Source organism: Monodon monoceros, unplaced genomic scaffold, assembly GCF_005190385.1.
Source record: "Monodon monoceros isolate NGI ecotype Baffin Bay Population unplaced genomic scaffold, NGI_Narwhal_1 Super_Scaffold_11, whole genome shotgun sequence".
In the NCBI taxonomy this organism is placed as follows: domain Eukaryota; kingdom Metazoa; phylum Chordata; class Mammalia; order Artiodactyla; family Monodontidae; genus Monodon; species Monodon monoceros.
In genome coordinates, this window is record NW_021703767.1 from 125,348,531 (window position 1) to 125,368,066 (window position 19,536).

Consider the following 19,536-nt stretch of genomic DNA (forward strand, 5'->3'; position numbering starts at 1 on the left):
GAAGGCAGGACTAAGAAAGTTGGGCTTGATTCTGGGGTCACGGGTGTCAACTCAGTTGAGCAGCATGAAGGACTGTGAGAGATGGTCAGTCTCCCTGCCATCCTGTTGTAGTTATTAATCATACCCATTTTCATTCATTAAAGTGTCCCAGCTGAAAGGGCCGGGTGATTGGAGAGGAGGAGGGGAGGCTGGGGAGTTAGAACACAAGTACTCCGGGCCAGAGGGAATGGCCAGCTACAGGGGAGGCAGCCCCCCTACTTTCAGGAACTAGCTCAATGTCCGGTGCATGGCTGGGCTTCGATAAGTGATTCTGGGGACATGGGACGACACTAGAATAACTGAGAGAAATTCCTGTATACCTGTAAATGCCTGCAAGGTGGATGGGCAGTGAGACTATCTGTGAGAGGGACGCAAGCAGAGGGAAGTCAGGGGTCATTTCTGGGTTCTGGGCCTAGACAGGTGACAGGCGAGAGGGAGGAGGGGGTTGGCGACTGGTGAACTAGTATCGTCTTTATTTCTGCAAACTAAAAATATGTTTCCAGGTTAGGCCAAAGGTAAAACGAACACATACTCTTCGCACAAGAGTCAGACAACACAGAGGCATACAAAATGGTACAGATGAAATGATCTTCAGTGATCTCATCTTAAAGAGAGCCCATCCTCTGGCTCCTCGAAACCCCACCAGATGGAGAGAGGGCTGTGGGCCTCTATCCTGTAGGGGAAACACCTGGCTGAAGCAGTTAGACTGTCTCCACCTCTGGGCTGGCTGGAAGGGGCCCAGGAAGTGGGGGTGGAGACAAACCAGTTCAGAGGCTCCAGAACTGGGAGGGCTGGGGTCTAAAAGGGAGGCACAGGCCTTGCCCAGCAATCGTTTCAGCCTTCAAGAAACTTCCCCCTCCATCCCTTCTCTGACCCTGACTCCTCCTCACCTGGTGGGGGAGAGGGTCGGGAAGAGGCTTCAGTCGCGTGCCCCAGATGAACATGCTAGGAGAGTTAAGGACACCCGAGGAGCTGTCTTAAGGAAAAGAGGTCCCCAAGGGATTTCCTGTATCACAAGGCCTCCAGGAAGACGCAGGAACATCCTGGCCGGATGAAGCTTTGGCCAGCTGCTTCAGTCACGTTTCCCATGCAGCCAGACGCTGCCCCTCGCTGGTTCCCTGCCCCATCCCCTACCTGGGGCTACTCCCACATCTCCTGACCAAAGGTGGTCTTCAGGTGACCTGCACTCAAGGTTGATGATATAACTGGAACCCTAAAGACAACTTTTTTGGAAGAAACCACAATGATTACCCAAGGTGACACCTTTTTATTTTTCATTCAGTGCTATAACAACAGTACAGGAAAAAGGAACACAGCAAACATCGCACTTATGATCAACATCCTTCTGCGGTCTCATCTTATCATGCACATGCATTTTAGCTGCTGTCCTCAGTGTGCACACACTATCTACCCTGTACAGCATTTCACATGTCTGCGGCATCTGTGCGCAGCCCATTTTCAGGGGGCTGTGGCCTCCCTCCGGGTCATGGTTTGGAGAGCTGGCTGAGCCATTCAGTCACCTCTGAGCAGGCATTTGGCTTGAAGTGAAATCAACCCCATTGCACCCACCCTTCCTTTCCCCTTCAAGGTTCCTCTAGCAAAGCAGGATCTCCAAGCCAGCAGGTGTATAGAGCCTGGGATTATTCCTGTTACACGTGTATCTACTGCTCTTCAGAAAAGCAGAACCAATCCCAATGCACAGTGTTGCCAATTTCCCTACAGCTCTGCAAGTGGTGGAGAGATGATATGGATATATATACATATGGTTTAATGGTTGGGTACTTAATCCCCTCCTTGTATAGTTGAGAAAACTGAGAGACGAAGCACCTTCCACAGGGTCATCCCCCTAGAGGACAGCAGAGAGATCCAGTGCTGGAGGTCGCATCCCCTGACCCCCTCTCAGTGCTCTGTCAGCCACACCACTCTACCTCTGACAGTTGCTTCTCACACAGACACAGCAGGCTCTTCTTCTCTTGTCCTTTGTCCTTGGAGGAAAGCCGAAGCACGGCCCTTCCCCTCACTGTCCCATGTCCGGCAGACCAGGTTTCTAGGCTTCATCTGCTAGATCCAGGCCCTGAGGAGCGCCTCAGAAGACAGCCCGGCCGCCACACAGGCTTCTACCTCTTCCCTTCTGCAGCTGATCAGCTTCTGGGGTGAACTGGTTATTTTCTGAAAAGCAATTTTCATTCATCTTCATTAGGTGACTAGTCATAGTAATAGTAATCGTGGAGAATATCACCAAAAACCTCAACTGTCTGATTCATTAACTTTCCAGCAGCAGAAAAGCCCAAAGACAATTCTAACCCCTGGAACAAGGGCTTCCCACCTTCACTGAGATCGTCTCCCAGGTCACCAACCAGCAGATGTCTTGGGGTCCTGCCTCCTCGGCACTCCTCCCTAGGGGACCCTGCCCCACAGAAGCCCAGAATGTAGTTCTGGTCCAAAAAATCTAACCTTCTTCTGCCAGAGAGCTCTGAAAAGAGTGACCTGGTCTGAGGTGCTCCACGTACAGCACTAGCAGGGTGTCTGGTCCAGGGATGGTGCTCCATAAACAGGAGTCCCTTCCTACTCATACTTCACATTCCTGCTATCTTCTCCCAGCAACCCCAATACATCATCATAACTGGTTGTAAAAATGCAGGTATCAACCTTTCAGGGCGACTTTCCCCAGTGTCACCCCTAGACCACTCGCCTCCAACAAACTCACTTGGGTCTTGCACAGCTTCTCCCACAGCCCTTCCCATCATCACTTTTCTTTTTTCTTTTTTTTTTGGCTACACCATAGGGCATGTGGTATCTTAGTTCCCCGACCAGGGATCAAACCCGTGTCCTCTGCAGTGGAAGCGCAGAGTCTTAACCACTGGACCACCAGGGAAGTCCCTCCCTGTCATCACTTTAAAGAGTGGCATGTGGGCACAGACAGGTGGGCACAATGGTTTCCTCCACCCCCATCCCCAGAGACATTAGCTTCATCTAGTCGGTTGCCCTTGATCTTGTTTGTAAAGAGGTGGCTACAGGGCTCACTCCTGGTGTCCACAGGCAAATAATGGGAAAGCAAGGCTCACTGAATGGGATGTCAGTGTGGAGCCCACCACCAATTCCCTGATGCTGGTCTGGTCAGATTCCCAGGACACTGGCTACCTACATCTGCAGTGCTTATACCTGATTGCTTTTTAAACTCTAGAGGAGCGCCTTGCAATGGAAATGTAATGTGAGCTACATAAGCCATTAAAAATTCTCCAGTAGCACATTTTATAAAGTAAAAAGAAATAGGTAAAGTTAATTTTAAAAATATATTTTATTTTAAAAATAAATATTATTTCAACATCTAATCCGCATAAAAATATTAATAAACTATTTTATACTCTTCTTGTACCGTCTTCAAAATCTGTCATGTATTTCATAGTTACAGCACATCTCAATTTGGACTAGTCACATTTCAAGTGCTTAATCATCACATATGGCTAGCAGCTACCATACTGGATGGCGTCGTTCTAGAACATTAAAGTGAAACAGCGTAATCTCAGAATTTCAGAAGGTACAAAACTGTTGTCCCATAGTTTAGAACAAACTTCCAAGCAAGGTTCAGCTGATATATTTTTTTTTAATTTGAATTTGTTCTTAACATTTGAAAATCAGGAGATTTATTATAAAGTCTGGATTTCTGGATTCTCATTTCAAATTTAGGAAGCACTGGCTCACATCCCCTCTTGGCAGCAAACTGCATGAACTGAGAAGAAGCTGGTTTCTTTAGCTGGGCCATGTTTGCCATGGTCCTCCTAACTATCTCTCCCTATTAAATCACATTTATTGCACTGTACACTCTTTTTTTTTTTTTTTTTTTTTTTTTTAATCTATCTGGGCCCCAGAGGCATCTGGGCTCACAAACTCCACTTTCTATGAAGCACACAAAGTCAGACTTGGGATGGCCCATTGGAGCACATCTCAATTTAGAGATGACTAACTTGAGGCCATCTTGATGTTTGCTACCCACATTACAGTGGAATGTGACAGCAAGAAGAGAAAGAATAAAGTGAGTCACAGAAAGGAAACAAAGAACCTTTAGCACCAAAGCCTCCATCCCCATGAAGCAATTATGGATAAAAGACAAGGAAAATACATTATATTTTAAAATAGGGAACACACACTGAGCAGTCTTAGTATAATTTTCCTTGCATATATATTTTTGCCATAGACTGTTACTTGGTGATAAAAACTTGAATGGAAAGACATTCTTAATGGTATATTTCAGAGTGCAACCATCACCAACTGTAAAATTATAGATGAAGACGTGAAATGTTTAATCCAAGCAGACAAATTAAACATTTACAAACTCAATAGGACTTTTTGAAGCCTTGTCGAGGATTTCCACTTGGTAATTTTCCATGGTTTAATTGGAAAGATGCATGGTCTTTGCAAGGTTGGCTGGAAGTTGCTTTTTAATAGTTTGGAGGATTATCTATGACCAGTACAAATGTTGAAGTGCAGCTAGGCTGTGCTAAAGTAAAGGCTGAGAGGGGGGAGATGATGGTGGTGATGTGCAGCTCCAGAACTTATTTGGGATTTGATGGACACTAGCTATCTATTTCTCACAAAAGACAGTGGGAAATGCATACACTCAGAGAAACTGTCCATGTTAAAATCTGGAGAGAAACAGAATACAAATTAAAAGCCTTATGGAAAAGAATGCATGTAGGAACAGACACTAGAACAAAGTAGGAAGGATGGTAAGGGGAACAGAGAAGCAAAAGGTGGTCAAGGGTCATGGCATTTACCTTCCACGGACAAAAGTGGTCATTCTCTCATAGAATCTCCTTGTCTCGGGACTTCCCTGGTGGTCCAGTGGGTAAGACTCTGTACTCCCAATGCAGGGGGCCCAGGTTTGATCCCTGATCAGGGAACTAGATCCTGCATGCATGCCGCAGCTAAGAGTCCCATGCCACAACTAAGAAGCCCACATGCTGCAACAAAGATCCTGCATGCCACAACTAAGACCTAGTGCAGCCTAAATAAATGAATAAAAAAAAAAAAAAAAAAGAATGTCCTTGTCTCTGGTCTCATCTCAGTTGCGTGGTTTTCTCCAAAAGCTATTTTTAGGATATGGCTCATAATGCATTAGGATTCCTAGGAGCTCTTGCCATTGGAGGGCTTTCCTTGTGCACCTGAAATTCTACAGGGAACGGACCCTTTACATTGTTCTTTCCCTGGCCCTTTACTCTGTGGCTCCCTAACAACACACTGGGTCCTGGGAGGGAACTCTGCTAGGTCATTGAATGTAGGACCAGAAGAGGGAAATTGAAGGAGGGTATTAGGAATGCAAGAGCTCGTGAGTAGAGGGTAAGCATGGAAACAGAGTTGAGAGGAAAGCCGTAAAGGGTAACTACTCAGTGGAGTCCAGCCGAGGAGGCTGAGCTTTTTACGTGTGTGGAAAAGAAGAGCTAGTGACCTGCTGAATCAGGAATGCTCCCCTCCCATCATCATCGTTTTGGGTTCATTCAGGGGTTATTCCTTTACTGCAGGGCTCCGCTTCTACTAACGGCAGAGGAGCACCAATCAGACCGATCTTCCTGCAGATAGCAACTTCAAAAACGGATCAAAATATGAAACCAACTTCCTTAAGTCACAGGAGAGCAACCAAAAGTTGACACTTGGAAGAAGGGAATGTCTCTGGGTGAGTTTCCCATTTTTTACAGTTCCCTGAGGAGCTGAGGGCAGGTCTCTCTTGGTGCCATGAACAGAAGAACCAGAAAACAGATATGGGTGCAAACAGAAAAGTTAGGAAGTGAGAGGACTAGAATTAAGTGTTAATGGATTAAACATTGCAATTAAATGGCAGAGATTGTTGGAACAGATTCACTTAAAAAACAAAACAAAACAAAGCAAAAAACCTCTGTGCTGCTTCAAGAGACACCATTTAAATTTGAGAACACGCATAAGTTTAAGATAAAAATATGGAAGAAGATACACCCTACAAACAGTAAACAAAAAAGGGCTATATTGATATCAGGATAAGAATACTGCCAGAGATAAAGAGGGACATTTCATGATGATAAAAGACTCAATTATTCAGGTAGACCTATCAATCATAAATATGTATGCACCTAAAACAGGTTCAAAACACATGAAGGAAAAATTGACATGAAAGGAGAAACAGACACATCTACACTCATAGTTAGAGATTTTGTTGTCTCTCTCTCAATAACTAATAGAACTATTCCAACAAAATCAGTGAGGACAAAGATGATCTGAACAGTATTAAACATTTTGGTCCAATTGATATTTATAAAACACCACCCAACAACAGCAGAATACACATCCTTTTGTGCTTCAGGGAACTCTGAGCCCCTCAAGTTCTTGCTGAAGGGGATGCAGGCCAGCCCTGTTCCCTATGTTTGATACATCCCACTGCCTTTATGTTTAGCAGTAAACCCTTTAGTCATCCAGAGGGGCTGGAGGGGGAACCGATGTAAAGAACACTGGTTGGTAAACATTATGAAAAGGGGCAAATGAAATGAGCAAATATCCATAAAGCCTTAGAACGGTGCCTGGTGCTTAATTCTGGACCAGTGTCCCCTGGAGTCATGACTCCCTAAACTCCTGGAAAGAAAGAGAGCTGACACTAGGATCATATGGTGGGGCGTGCAGGGTGTCCTGAGGACTGTACTGCAGGGAGGGTTAGTCCTCCTGTGAAGGGGGAGCATGGCCTGTGCTCTCAGGGCCCTGTGATGTCACAAGAGGGACCCTTACGGGGTAACTCCTGGCTGACAAGGAACTGTAGGAATGTATAGCTTGCAGGCAGTTCTGGCTCTAGCTGCTTCTGAGAAGCTGACCGCTAACCCCATCCTCCCAGGACAGAAGGGTGAGATATCCCTGAGGGGACAGGGATGGGTTTGCTTTTGTTTGTTATTATTTTGTTGTGTTCTGTTGCACTGCTCGGTGGGTTGAGGTCTGGGGCGGAGGTGGGGGGCTAGGGTACACAGGAAGCAGACAGATGCAACGTGTGGGGATCTCTGGAGACCTGCTTTTGCTTTTCCCCGACCCTGGCACAGCACACAGGGCCTGTCCCCACTGGAGACACTCAGATCTATGGCCCAGTGACCTCAGGAGTAAGATAAGAACCCTGGCTTGTGAGGAGTTGGGATCCCTCACCTTCGGTAGTCACAGGTCCAGCTAGTCCCCCTGCCCCCAGCCAAAGGCAAAGCAGACTCCACGCGCCCTAATTTCACACACGTGCACTTCACCGTGAGGACCCATGAGGCTCTTGGCGTATGAACTGACTATGTTGTGTTGGAACATATTTCTGGATGCAGCTGCTGTTACAATGATGGGAGGGAGGTAAGAAGGCTCGGTAGGCCGGTCCTCAGGGTAAGACTATGCATGACGCCTGGAATGCAGAGCCTCCTGGGCTGGGCTACACACCTGCTGCCTTGGCCGTGCCAGGACCTGGGGGCAAGGAGCAGAGGCCTGATGGGAGCCTGGGGAAGGCCACCACCCCCTGGTGATGGGACGTCTCCCAGCCCCTCTGACTAGGAGGGAATTCCTATAAGTACTCTTCTCCCCTCTTTGTGCAAATGCTTGTAAACCCACGATATGTGTGTCCCTGCCCCACTAAGGCCCAGACTACATCGGGTCAGCATCATGCTGAAAGGAAAAAGAACAGTTACCAAGGTGTCGGGGAGCATCACCACGGGGCAACAGGAGTGCTGGAGCAGCCGGCCCATTTTCCAGATGGAGAGCGGCACAACCACGAGGATCAGCATGAAGCCCACAAATGAGAACAGAGCCAGTGCCAGCGGCAGGGTCTCTCCTGGAAACAGAAAGACAGGAACCGGCTTAGGAGACAATCCTGGGCCTCCCTCGCTTTCCTGGATCTGGCTCTGCACACTGGCCAAGAGAGCAGATGCCAACACCCTGATGTGTGCCCTAGTGACCGAAATGACCACCATTAAAACCATTTTTCTAGAATCCAGATTGGTTTCCAGAAAGCCAAGGAAGATTACGATCTTTTTCTTGGGAAGGGAAAGGGAGGAGCATCATCTGTTAAGCCACTAGCTGTATTTGCACGTACCTCTGAGCCACTGCCAGGAAGAAGGCAGAGGGCCAGGCCCCGGGCAGGATGAGGGGGAAGCACCAAAAGAGAACAGCCCAGAAGGGAGCTGGGCAGTAACTGAAAACAAAGTGTGTTTCACAATTTACTCTTGGCATTGATTCGTGTGATGGAGGAAAATGCTGAATTCAGAACACAGTCACATAATAACTCATATATCAAGCCCCTGCGAGGGTTAAGTGACTTACCCCAGGTCACACAGGTAGGGCTGGCTCCAAATTCTACTAAGTGATGTATCAGAAAGTGCCAAGTCTGAACATCTGGAGATGCGGAAGGGGGGGACAGGTTACTTTCCCATCTCTCTGTCCTATTCGTTTAGCCCCTCTGGGCTGGACTGCTCACCCAGGATGTGAAGGGTGCCACAGCCAATGCAGCTGCAGAGAAGCTGGTGGGCTCTTCCAGATGGCTGGGGTCCCCAGAGTTTGTATCAATGATTTTGGAAAATATGTTGGCAGTACACATCAAGAGATACACAGATGTTCATACTCTTTCATCCACTCCTGTGAGTGGATTCCAAAGAATAATTCCAAGGAGGGAAACATATGCAGAAAGCAGTTCACAGCAACATCTTTATTAGAGCAACAGCCTCGCATAACCAGCCCCCCTCTCTGCCCAAAGCAGCACCCCTGCACCTTCCGCCACCCCAGCACACTCTGGTGTGCTTTCTCATAGCACGTACCACCAAGGGACACCATCTCATTTGTTTACTGCCTTGTAGCCTGTCTCCCCAACTAGAAGGTAAGCTCGGTGAGGGCAGGGACTTCCCTGCTGTATCCCAGTGACGGGGCCAGCAGGTGGCACATAGTCAGTGCTCAATAATTATTCACTGAATGAATGAATGAATCAGTGAATGAACATCATCTTCAAAAGCAGATGGCAATGATCTAAATACCCCCAATGGAGGATGATTTAATACATCATGGGATATCATCATGGCAGGTCAGGAGTTCAGCTATTAAAATGAGAATTAGGATATATACAGACTTGTTCGCTGCATCACGGGTTGTAGTGCAAAAGACTGGAAAGCACAGAACATACCTGTTTATGGGGGATGGTTACATATACTTTGGCACACCCATATACTGGCTTGTTATGCATGTTCTTAAACAGTGAGGTAGATCTATATGTACTGACATTAACAGGTGCTCACAATAGCAATGCCCAGTGAAGGTGAGCGAGGTACAAAGCAGTAAGCACAGTCCAGTCCCAGTTGTGCCTCTGAGTACTGACATCACATGATGACCGGAGGATTAAATGCCAGACTTGCCAAAGGAAACCTCCTGAGTGGTGTGGGGAGAATGGAGAACGTGTACTTCTTACTTTATATACTTCTGTGTTGTTCGAATTTTTTTAACAAGCTTGACTTACATGGTTTTAAAAAGTAGTATAAAATGAGGGTCTGGGGGAGGGATAAATTAGGAGTTTGGGATTAACATATACACACTACTATATATAAAACAGAGAGCTTCCCTGATGGCGCAGCGGTTGAGAGTCCGCCTGCCGATGCAGGGGACACGGGTTCGTGCCCCAGTCCGGGAAGATCCCACATGCCGCGGAGCGGCTGGGCCCGTGAGCCATGGCCGCTGAGCCTGCGCGTTTGGAGCCTGTGCCCCGCAACGGGAGAGGCCACAGCAGTGAGAGGCCCGCGTACCGCAAAAAAAAGAAAACAGATAACCAACAAGGACCTACTGTATAGCACAGGGAACTATATTCAGTATCTTGTAATAACCTATAATGGAAAAGAATCTGAAAAAGAATAGATTTATATACATATATATATATGTATAACTGAATCACTTTGCTGAACACCTGAAACTAACACAACATTGAAAAGCAACTATACTTCAATTAAAAGATAAATAAAGACCCAAAAAAAGTAGTATAAAATGGTAACCAGAAAATCTACATGGAAAATGTTATGGATGTGATATTTGTGAAAAAGCAGACTCAAAGTGTATATATAATTCAACAACAACATGTGTCTACACAAAGGCTAACAGCCCTTTGACCCAGCAACTCTACTTCCAGGGATTTATACTTCAAATATACCAGCAAATGATCTATGCCCAAGGTAATTAATGAAAGCATTGGCTGTAATAGGAAAATACTGGGAGAAAAAAACTAAATACCCATCAATAGGGAGTTAGTTGAATTAGTTATATATACATACAGTGGAATACTATGTAGCTACAAAGAAGGATGAAAAAGTTCTTTTCAGATATGGAAAAATCTACAAGATATGTAAAGTGAAAAAGACAAGATCCAGAACAGTGCATGGAGTGTGCTAACATTTGTGATAAAAGGAGGGGAAATATATAAAAATATATTCCCATTTACTTGTAAATGTATTGAGAAGTCTTTAGAAGGATATACAAAAAGCTAATACCTCTGGGGGAGGGGTGGGAATTACATGGATGAGGAAGGCGGTTCCACACGTACCTTATCACTTTTTTTTTTTTTTTTTTTTTTTTTTTTGCGGTCCGCGGGCCTCTCACTGCTGTGGCCTCTCCCGTTGCGGAGCACAGGCTCCGGACGCGCAGGCTCAGCGGCCATGGCTCACGGGCACAGCCGCTCCGCGGCATGTGGGATCTTCCCGGACCGGGGCACGAACCCGTGTCCCCTGCATCGGCAGGCAGACTCTCAGCCACTGCGCCACCAGGGAAGCCCTCAAAATGATAATTTTTAAAAAACTAAAAAGTTATACACAAATGTCACTCGTGGTGTTTGTGTGGCAAAATCATGGGATATGGGGTTTTGTTTTATTTCTTTTCACTGCAGGCTTTTAAACCATAAAAAATTCAAGGGAAAAAATTAAGTCAAACAAGAGGATTCTACAAACTTTCTATAAGGCCCCTCCCAGCTGAGTGCAGCCGTGCTACACAGTGGGCTACGTCCACACGAGGTCCGACGCTCAGGCCCCGGCTGCCTCACTAGCACCCCCCTCTGATACCCAGGCAGCTGCCACCGGGTCAACCAGCCTTGCAACATCTGGCCTCAGGCCTCGGGAGCTTTCAGGGAAAAGTGTTCTAGACAGCTGCCAAGTGACCCCTGCCCAGCCCCAGGGTGGACTCTCTTCGGGGGGGATTGGAACGCAGAACAATTTCACCACAGGATCTACCCAGCCTGGGGGAGCAGGTCAGGGAAACCGAGGGGATACTCGGAAGCAGCAAGCAACGAGCATCGCCCAGGAGGAGCAGACAGGCGGTCTTACCTTGCACCTTGACACATTCTGTCTGGCTGAAGGCACTGTGCCTCCCAATGGCCTTCACGAACGTCCGGACCTTCACACAGTGTGCAGCCCCTGGCTCCATGGTTTCCAGGTGCACCGGAATGCCCCCGCGCCTCACCATCTTGACGTGTTCCTTTAGGAAAACAGAAAACAGTTACACTCTGGGGGAAGCAGGACACAAAAGAGGGAGAAGGAGGGAAGGGAAGCTGTAAATATTTCCTTTCCAAGATGCATACAGAATGTTCCTCTCATTCATTCATTGATTCATTCTTAACTATTTATTTATTTATTTAGCACCTACGGTGTGCCAGGCACTGGTGTAAGCACTGAACAAAACAAAGTTCCTGCTCTCGTGGAGCTTATGTGGGGTAAGACAGACCATATATAACACACATCAGGTGGTGATGAGGGTTATGAAGAAAAATGAAGCAGGGCAAAAAGGTAGAGAGTGATGAGGAGGCACCAGAATAGGGATTAGGGAAGACCTCTCTGATAGGGTAATCTTTGGACAGAGACCTGAAGGTCAGAAATCTGACTGGGGGCTTGGCCGGGCCACTGCTGCCAGGGGGATCAGTGCACAGGAACACTGGAGCCTGTGGGCAGTGCCTCCTCACACTTGCATCCATCCACTGTCTGTCCATCCATCTGCACGCCCCTCCACCCCCACTCACCCCCTGAGGGCTGTGCTCTGCGTCTGAACCTGTGGAGACTCGTCTGGGCCAGGCCCAGGTGGCTCAGGACACGGGCTCCTCTCCCAGCACCGGCTCTGCACCTCCCGAAGAATCCTACGGATCTGCATGCTCTCAGCCAGCCCAGCCCCTGATCAGTCCCACACTCGACTCCCTCCGCCTGGCAATGCCACCTCCTACCCCTGGGACCTGACCCAGCAGGAATAAATGCTGGAAACCATGGCTGTTGCCTGTTCCACCTACACATACCACCTTCCAGGGGAAGCTACCCAGCCCACGGTCCCCATTGAGTGGGTGGTAGGGCACATGACCTGTCCCTCAGACACTGGCATTAGGTCAGGGGTACCTTTGGCCTGGAAAGGGTCTATCAGAGGCCAGCCAGCAACCGGCGACCCCTAAGCTTGGCCTGATAAGACAAGCAGTAGCAGTCAGATTTCCTCTGCTAGGAACTGATCTTGGGGAACTGATACCTGCAGCTAGAAGCAGGGACCAAGGGGAGAGGACATGGCGAGGAGGAGTCAGGCCTGGTAAGGCACAGCCATAGGCATGTGCAGGAAGGAGTGGTGAGGGATCAGGGCCTGCGAGCGAGCTGGGGAGAGGGCCACAGAAAGAGTGCAATAGAGAGGACCCACTGGAGGGAATCAGAGACTCCACAGACGGGGGCCCCTGGGCAAGTGAGGCTGTGCTGCAGCCTGGCTCTGGGCCTGCTCTGATCATGGAGTCTGTGAGAGCCCCTTATAGCACCATATTAATCCCTGTGACAGAGCCTATTTTTCCTTGTGCTGACTCGAGTGGGCCTTGTCACCATTTCAGCTTGGACAGGCATCCACAGGCCTGCCCAAGCTCCATCCTTTCTGCTGCTGTGGCTGCAGGATGCTTGGCCACTCCCTCTGGGAGAGCTGACCTCCCACCCAGCCTAGCCCGCAGCATCCATCCCACAGGGTAGGGCAGCGCCCCATCTAGGCATTCCGGGTGGCCCATTGGCTCAGAATTAGTGCTGTTTATCAGCCAGCTCCTGACTCTCTGCCCCGACTTCTGCACCCTGCCCAGATACACACCCTCAAGAGCCTTGTGCCAGCCTCATATGCTTTTGAAATCATCCAGTTGATCTGGAACACCCTGGTCTGCCGCCTGTAAACAGCAGGGAGAATGGCTGAGAAGACATGCTGATGAGGGAGAAGAAATGCATTGAAAAGGTATCATGGATCCAACTATGGCAGAGTTTAGGGCAAGGAGGCAGCCCTCATACTTTAGCAAACGTGGCCTGAGACAGCTCCCAGCCACAGTCTGGGTTGGACCAAGGCAGTCCTCTGAGGAAGAGGCTGCCGGGATTGTCAACCTACGCCTATCTCTCCTTTCCCACACTTCACCCAGGCCCGCTCATCCTCAGGCCACCCCAGACAGCAAGCACTGCAGGGGCTGGCTTTCCTCATCCAGCTCTCGGAGGTCTGTGACTGCTTCTCCAAAGTCTAACTCAAAGGCCAAGGGTGGAAGTCTCACCTTGGCACCAGGCTCTCTCTTCCAGTAGGCCACGAAGAACTCAAACTGTGGCCCCAGGTCTTCCAGCTTAATAACCAGGTGGAAGCCATCCTTGGTGATCTCCATCCCAGGTGGGGTGAGGATGGCTGTTGGCAAGACAAGGAGAGAATCAAAGCCAGCCCCAGACAAGACTGAGTTTTGTCCAGGGAGACCATGACCAAGCCATCAGTAGAAACATGTCAGGCTCATGGGAGGGGAGGGGTTTGGATATGGCTTCACGGTGTGCAGAGGCGTGTACACTGATCTTCTCCTGTACTCAGCAGGTGCTCAGTAGACACTTTTTGAATGATGAGCAAATGAAGAAAACAAATGACAACCACTTACTACAATTCGCATAGATCAGTTATATATACTGGCTGCTGCTAACTCTCAAACATCAGCAAATCAGCAGCCTGTGGATGGGTTGGCCTCTCTATTCTCAGTCCAAGGATTCTTCAATCTCATATCCTTAATGGAAGATGTTGGAAAATCAGAGGGTTTTACAAATTCCAATAATCAGCTCTAGAAATTTACAGCATAAGCACAAGCACCATCCTTCATATTACTGGATCCCAAACAGAGAGGCCAGCAGCCCCCATGGATACTTTCCTATCAGGAGACCAAGAACAGAAGGGCCCACACAGACAGTCTTTAGTCCCTGGTTACTGATGATGGATCCAGACTTGCCTCTCAGATCCAGATGCTGCAGGACCAGAGGGGCCACCGCAATTGCTGACCTTGGCTTGGCAAGTTTAGCAGAGTGTGTTCTGGGCTACATCCTCCTGCACTGGGGTCAGTGGACACTCAAAAGAAAGGCAGTTCCTGCAGGGAGTTTTCAGAGAACAAAGTATTTCCTGGCATTTGAAGAGCTGCCTGGAAAAGGAACATGAGGACTTGGAAAGTCAGGGACCAGCTGTACAAAACATACCCAGTTCAGAGGCTTCATATGAGCACACAGCACCACAAGAACTGCGTCTGAAACACCTCCAGTAGGGAGAGAGATGTTTTGACTCCTCCAGTTTTAAGTCAAACATGATTAGAATTGGATCCCCTGATCTCCATCTATGCTGAGATTAGAATTAGACAAAATGACCTAATGTCATTTCAGTTCAGAGAATTTTTTGACAAAGTTGGGACAAGAACTTCTGTCCTATGTACTGTACAAACTTATCTCATTTAATCCATCCAGCAAGCTTAAGAAGGTAAATACTGTTCTTATCGTACAGATAATGTAACAGCCTCAGAGAGGTTGAGTGACTTTCCCAGAATCACACAGTTAATGGCCAGAATTTGAGTCCATGTCTTTCCACGTTTCTAGACTCTGCTGTGGGGTGTTTTTTAACTCCCGATGAACAGGATGCACATAGATCGCTTAAATCAGACTCTAGGCTTGGGCCCTGGAGACAAGTGGTTCTAAAGCTCCCCTGTGACATGAATTCCTATAATTGAGGTTAAGAACCTCTGCTCTCAACAGGCTTCCCTTTAAGAGTAGGAGATCCTTTTCAAGAGAGCCTTAAAATAAGATTTTTCATATGTCTTGGGAGAAGTCAGCATGACCTTTTTCAAAGGCCAAAGAACAGACGTAATGCCCTTGAGAGTCTCGATTCCATCCCAACTCTGCAGCTAACTTCACCTGCACAGGGACCACACAGGAGCAGCTTCTGGGCCAGGTACAGAGACTCCCTTCCCCAGCTCCTCCCGCAGTGGCCCTTTTCCTGTTTATATTGGCCTTCTCAAGCACAAGTTGCTACTGCACACACCCGCCCCCATAGCTTTGTAGGCACTCCCTCAATCTCCAAATGCCCCGTGCCTTCCTTTCCAACAGCTGCCAGCCCCCAGCAATGACCTTGGCTGGAGCCCGTGCTTCTAGGAGCCAAAGGGAGGTGGTGCTGGGTGCTGCCCAGGCACGGCAGGAAGAGGCAAAGCTGCACTACCCTCCAGCGCCTCTCAGGCTTCCCCAGGGCCTGCAGTGGGATCCCACTGCCTCCACCATATCCTCCCAGTGCCTAGAGAAAGAGACTGGGAAGAGGAGCCCACATTCGGCACCAAAATTTCTATTGGTATCCATTCCAATTGTCCCACTGCTGCCCCCAGCTCTTCCCTCCTTCCTCTGCTCTCTGGCTCTCAACTCTGGGCATCCCTTGGGTAATTAATATTAATATTTACTAATAGCTGAGTGCTATGATAAGACAGCACCGCCCTGAGCCTTTGCACTTTTCATCTTGTCCGCAACTACCCAGTGAGGCAAACTGTTGCCCTTCTTACAGATGAGGACTCAAGGGGCTGAGCTGGGATTTCAACCCCACCTGCCTGACTCTAGAGGGCCAACTTCCCCTTCAAATTCACCTTCCTCAGCCCCTTCTAGCGTGGACTCCCTCACCTTCTAACCGTCCTAATTTCTACCCAATCTCATATAGTCCTCAGTAACCTTTGATTCATTCCATTACTGCCCCAAACCTTCCTTTGTCCTCACTCCCAGCAGAGGGTCACCTGCCACACCAAGAAATCAGGTCACCGCAGGCCTTTCCCTCGCCTTTCCTGCATGTCCCAACTGGTCATGTTATCATCCACACCTGCCCTGCCCCTTCTGCCTCCATTCAACCCTCCAGCTGGCAGCCTGTCCACCATCACCACGGCTCCATGAAGCCACTTTCTCAAGGACCCATTTAGGGGCCTCCTTCAGGCCCAGCAGCAGCTCATCCGCTCTCCCCTCCATGACCCTCTCCCCGCCCAGCACCTACTAGTGCCTTTCCCTCTACCCTGTTTTTAAACCTAAGGTTTCCCAGGAGCCTATCCTGGGTTCTCTTTGTCCTTATGTCTTGTCCCTGGACATCTCACCTGCTCTCAAGCCACTAGCTATTAATTTTGTGTTGTGTGTCTAACCTTGACCTGTCTGAGCCCGAGGGCCTGATTTCCAACTGCCAATCAGACATCCGTGGCATGATATCCTATAGGCATCTCAATCTCAAAGAGCCCAAAGCCAGCAGCAACTCTTATCCCTCAGACCAGTCGCTCCTCCTGGGTTCTCTTCCTTGGGTGACACTCCCACTAACCCCATCTGGAAGATGGACGCCATCATTATCTCTCCCCACTCTGTCTCCCAATAACTGGTCCCCAAGCACTGTCCTTTCTAACTCAGCAATGTCTCTAGAATTTGTCCTCTTCTTCCCATCCCTTCCCCACTTCTGGGATCAGGACCCACCTTGGCTCAGCTGGAGTGTTACAACCCCGTCCTCACCGTTCACCTGCCCTGAAGGCTTGTCCTACTCCAGTTCACTTTTCACACCACAGCCAGAGTGATTGTTCTGTAAGACAGACCTGGCCTAGACCTTCTCTTCTTCTGTGGCCCTCCTCTTCCGACTTGATCAAGCTTTATGTCAAAGCCCTTCACCATGTGACAAGCTGCTTCCTCGCCCCCGGCATCCAGACCCTGCTACTGCGGTCCCCCACACACACCCTTCTACACACTGGCCATTATTTGCACTCTGCCATATTTGGTCACCAATCTGGATTCTTCCCTTACTTCTTTTTTTTTTTTGCGGTACACGGGCCTGTCACTGTTGTCGCATCTCCTGTTGCAGAGCACAGGCTCCAGATGCGCAGGCTCAGCAGCCATGGCTCACGGGCCCAGCCGCTCCGCGGCATGCGGGATCTTCCTGGACCAGGGCACGAACCCACGTCTCCTGCATCAGCAGGCGGGCTCTCAACCACTGCGCCACCAGGGAAGCCCTCTTCCCTTACTTCTTTCTCAATTATTTTCCAGGTTCTATTGCTATAGAAAAGTTACTTATTTCCAAAGGACTGTTCCTAATCATGTATAGACCCTATTGCACGAAGAAGATGCTCACACAGCAACAAAGATGGAGTTAGTAAGGCCCCAGATGGGAGGCAGTGTAAGATTTATGAGGCACTACTAGGGTAGGGAGAGGCCGTCCTAGCCCCATCTCCCCAGTTCCAGAGCAGTTTTCCTTCCAGAGACAGGACTGACTTCCAAAGTCTCTTTCAAAATGAGAGGGAAGGCCTGTGGGAAGCAGCTGACTTTTTAAAATGGAGCAGTTAGGGCTGTTGATGTTCACAGTACTCTGGCTTTGCAAGACTAATTTGATGCTGAAAAGAATCCCAACAGTCTCAGTGAGCATGGTTCCTGAAGGGGAGGCTGCTGGCGGCGGGGGAGTGAGGAGAGAAGAGCCTTACTTGAGTTTCGATTAAAGGGGTGCTTCAGGGTGCTCCATGCTGAGGTCAGTGAACCCAGGGTGGCCCTGACCCGGAGGCTGTATGGTACAGTGGCGGTGATGTCATCAGTGATGTCACACTCGGGCCCTTGGGTGGGTGAGCACCAGCTGCTGGGGATCCAGATGTGGCTCATGTACAGGCTCTCATACTCTCTGGCCAAAGAGAGGAGGGGACAGCGTCACACCAGCCCCTTCTACCCAGGCTCAATGATGGTTTCAAGTAACTGTCGCATCCACTGACTTTTTATGGGTCAGGAAAACAAGCATTTGCTCCATACGCATTTCTCCCCTCTCCTCCCTCACCGACCACCCTTTCTTCCTTACTCCTTCTCACCAGACAAGGGAGACCCAAGCATAAACCCCACTCTGTCCCAGTCTCTCCATCTGCATGCTCACAACCCCAGTCTCAGCCACTGTCATCCCTTTCCTTGCTGTGTGTCTCCTGACTGATTTTCCTGCTTCCTTTCCTGCCAGTCTTCAAACCATGCATCACTCAGCAGAGCATCATATTTGTCTCCTTAGTGGCTTCCAAAGAGTCTAGAATGGAGTCCAAACTCTCTCCCATGGCCTACAAGACTCTCTGGCCTTCTCATTACACCCCTAAACGTGATGCTCCCTCCACACAGGCCTCCTTGCTCTCCCTCCGACAGGCTGTCATGTTCGCTGTGTCTCAAATGCTCTGCCCCTGCATTCCCATTGGCTGCCTGCTCCTGTCCTTCAGATATTGGCTTAAATATCACATCCTCAGACAGACCTTCCCCGACCATCTGATAAAAAGCTACCACAGAAGAAACTCTCTGTTGCATCAGCCTTTTAGCTTCCTCCTAGAGCTGATTTCTATCTGAACTTACCTACAGCAATGCTGCCTGATAGAACTTTCTGTGTTGGTGGAAATGTTCTGTATCCCTGTTGTTCTATATGGTAGCTACTAGCCGCATGTGGCTATTAAGAACTTGAAATGTGGCTCGTACGACTGGGAAACAGACATTTTAATTTAATTTAATTTAACTTTGATTAATTTAAATTTAAATAGCTGTCTGTGTCTAGTGGCTACCACACTGGACAGTGCAGGCCTCGTGTACTTATTTCTTTACCTTTTTACTGTCTCCTCTAAATGTAAGCTCCCTCTGTCCAGAAGCTTTGTCGACTGTACCCGTGAGCCTAAGAGAATGTCTGCACGTGTAGTTGTTCAGTTTGTATAAACTGTTAATGAAATATATTGAGCATCTTCTGTGTCCCTGTCACTCCTTGACAGCTCCGAGGGCCTGGACACCTGGAGAAGGGCCAGCTGACCTATAGGATCACAATTTGTTTTGGCTTCTAGGGGCAAGCACACAGTCAGGAAAAACTGAGGTCTCCCCCACCCCCAAAGGATCTGAGTCCCCAGTGATTTCTCCACCTCAAGTCAGAGACAAACTTGTTTCTTCTTAAAATTTTCTTCAGCATTAGACAATTGACTCACTGTTGGAAAGAAGCTTCACCAAAAAGTCTTTATACATGTTTGTGCTTCCAGGGAGTTCACTGTCAAATCCATGGGACAACTTCCCTTGTTGCTTCAACTCTCTCAGTGCCCATGCAGACAGAGGATGCAGATCATGGGAAATAACCTCTCCCTGGGCTCACAAAGCCTCCTTGAGCTCTGGAATGAAGGTTGTGATTCCTGGAGAGGAATCAACTAATGTCTAAAAGAGAAAAACTAAAAAAAAAACACACAAAAAGCAA

At 48.6% G+C, this 19,536-nt stretch overlaps 1 protein-coding gene across 2 annotated transcripts in view; it reads right to left on the bottom strand.

The window, feature by feature from the left end:
- Positions 1-1,292: 1,292 nt before the first annotated feature.
- Positions 1,293-19,536, bottom strand: part of IL20RB (interleukin 20 receptor subunit beta) — a 30,600-nt gene continuing 12,356 nt past the window's right edge. For both annotated transcript variants that reach the window (XM_029213634.1, XM_029213635.1), the window contains exons 3-7: positions 17,777-17,967; positions 13,565-13,689; positions 11,358-11,508; positions 7,704-7,846; positions 1,293-2,208 (exon numbers count right to left, since the gene is read on the bottom strand). In XM_029213634.1, coding sequence (XP_029069467.1) covers positions 2,101-2,208; positions 7,704-7,846; positions 11,358-11,508; positions 13,565-13,689; positions 17,777-17,967 — 718 coding nt within the window. In that variant the 3' untranslated portion in view covers positions 1,293-2,100. The remainder of the gene's footprint in view (positions 2,209-7,703; positions 7,847-11,357; positions 11,509-13,564; positions 13,690-17,776; positions 17,968-19,536) is intronic.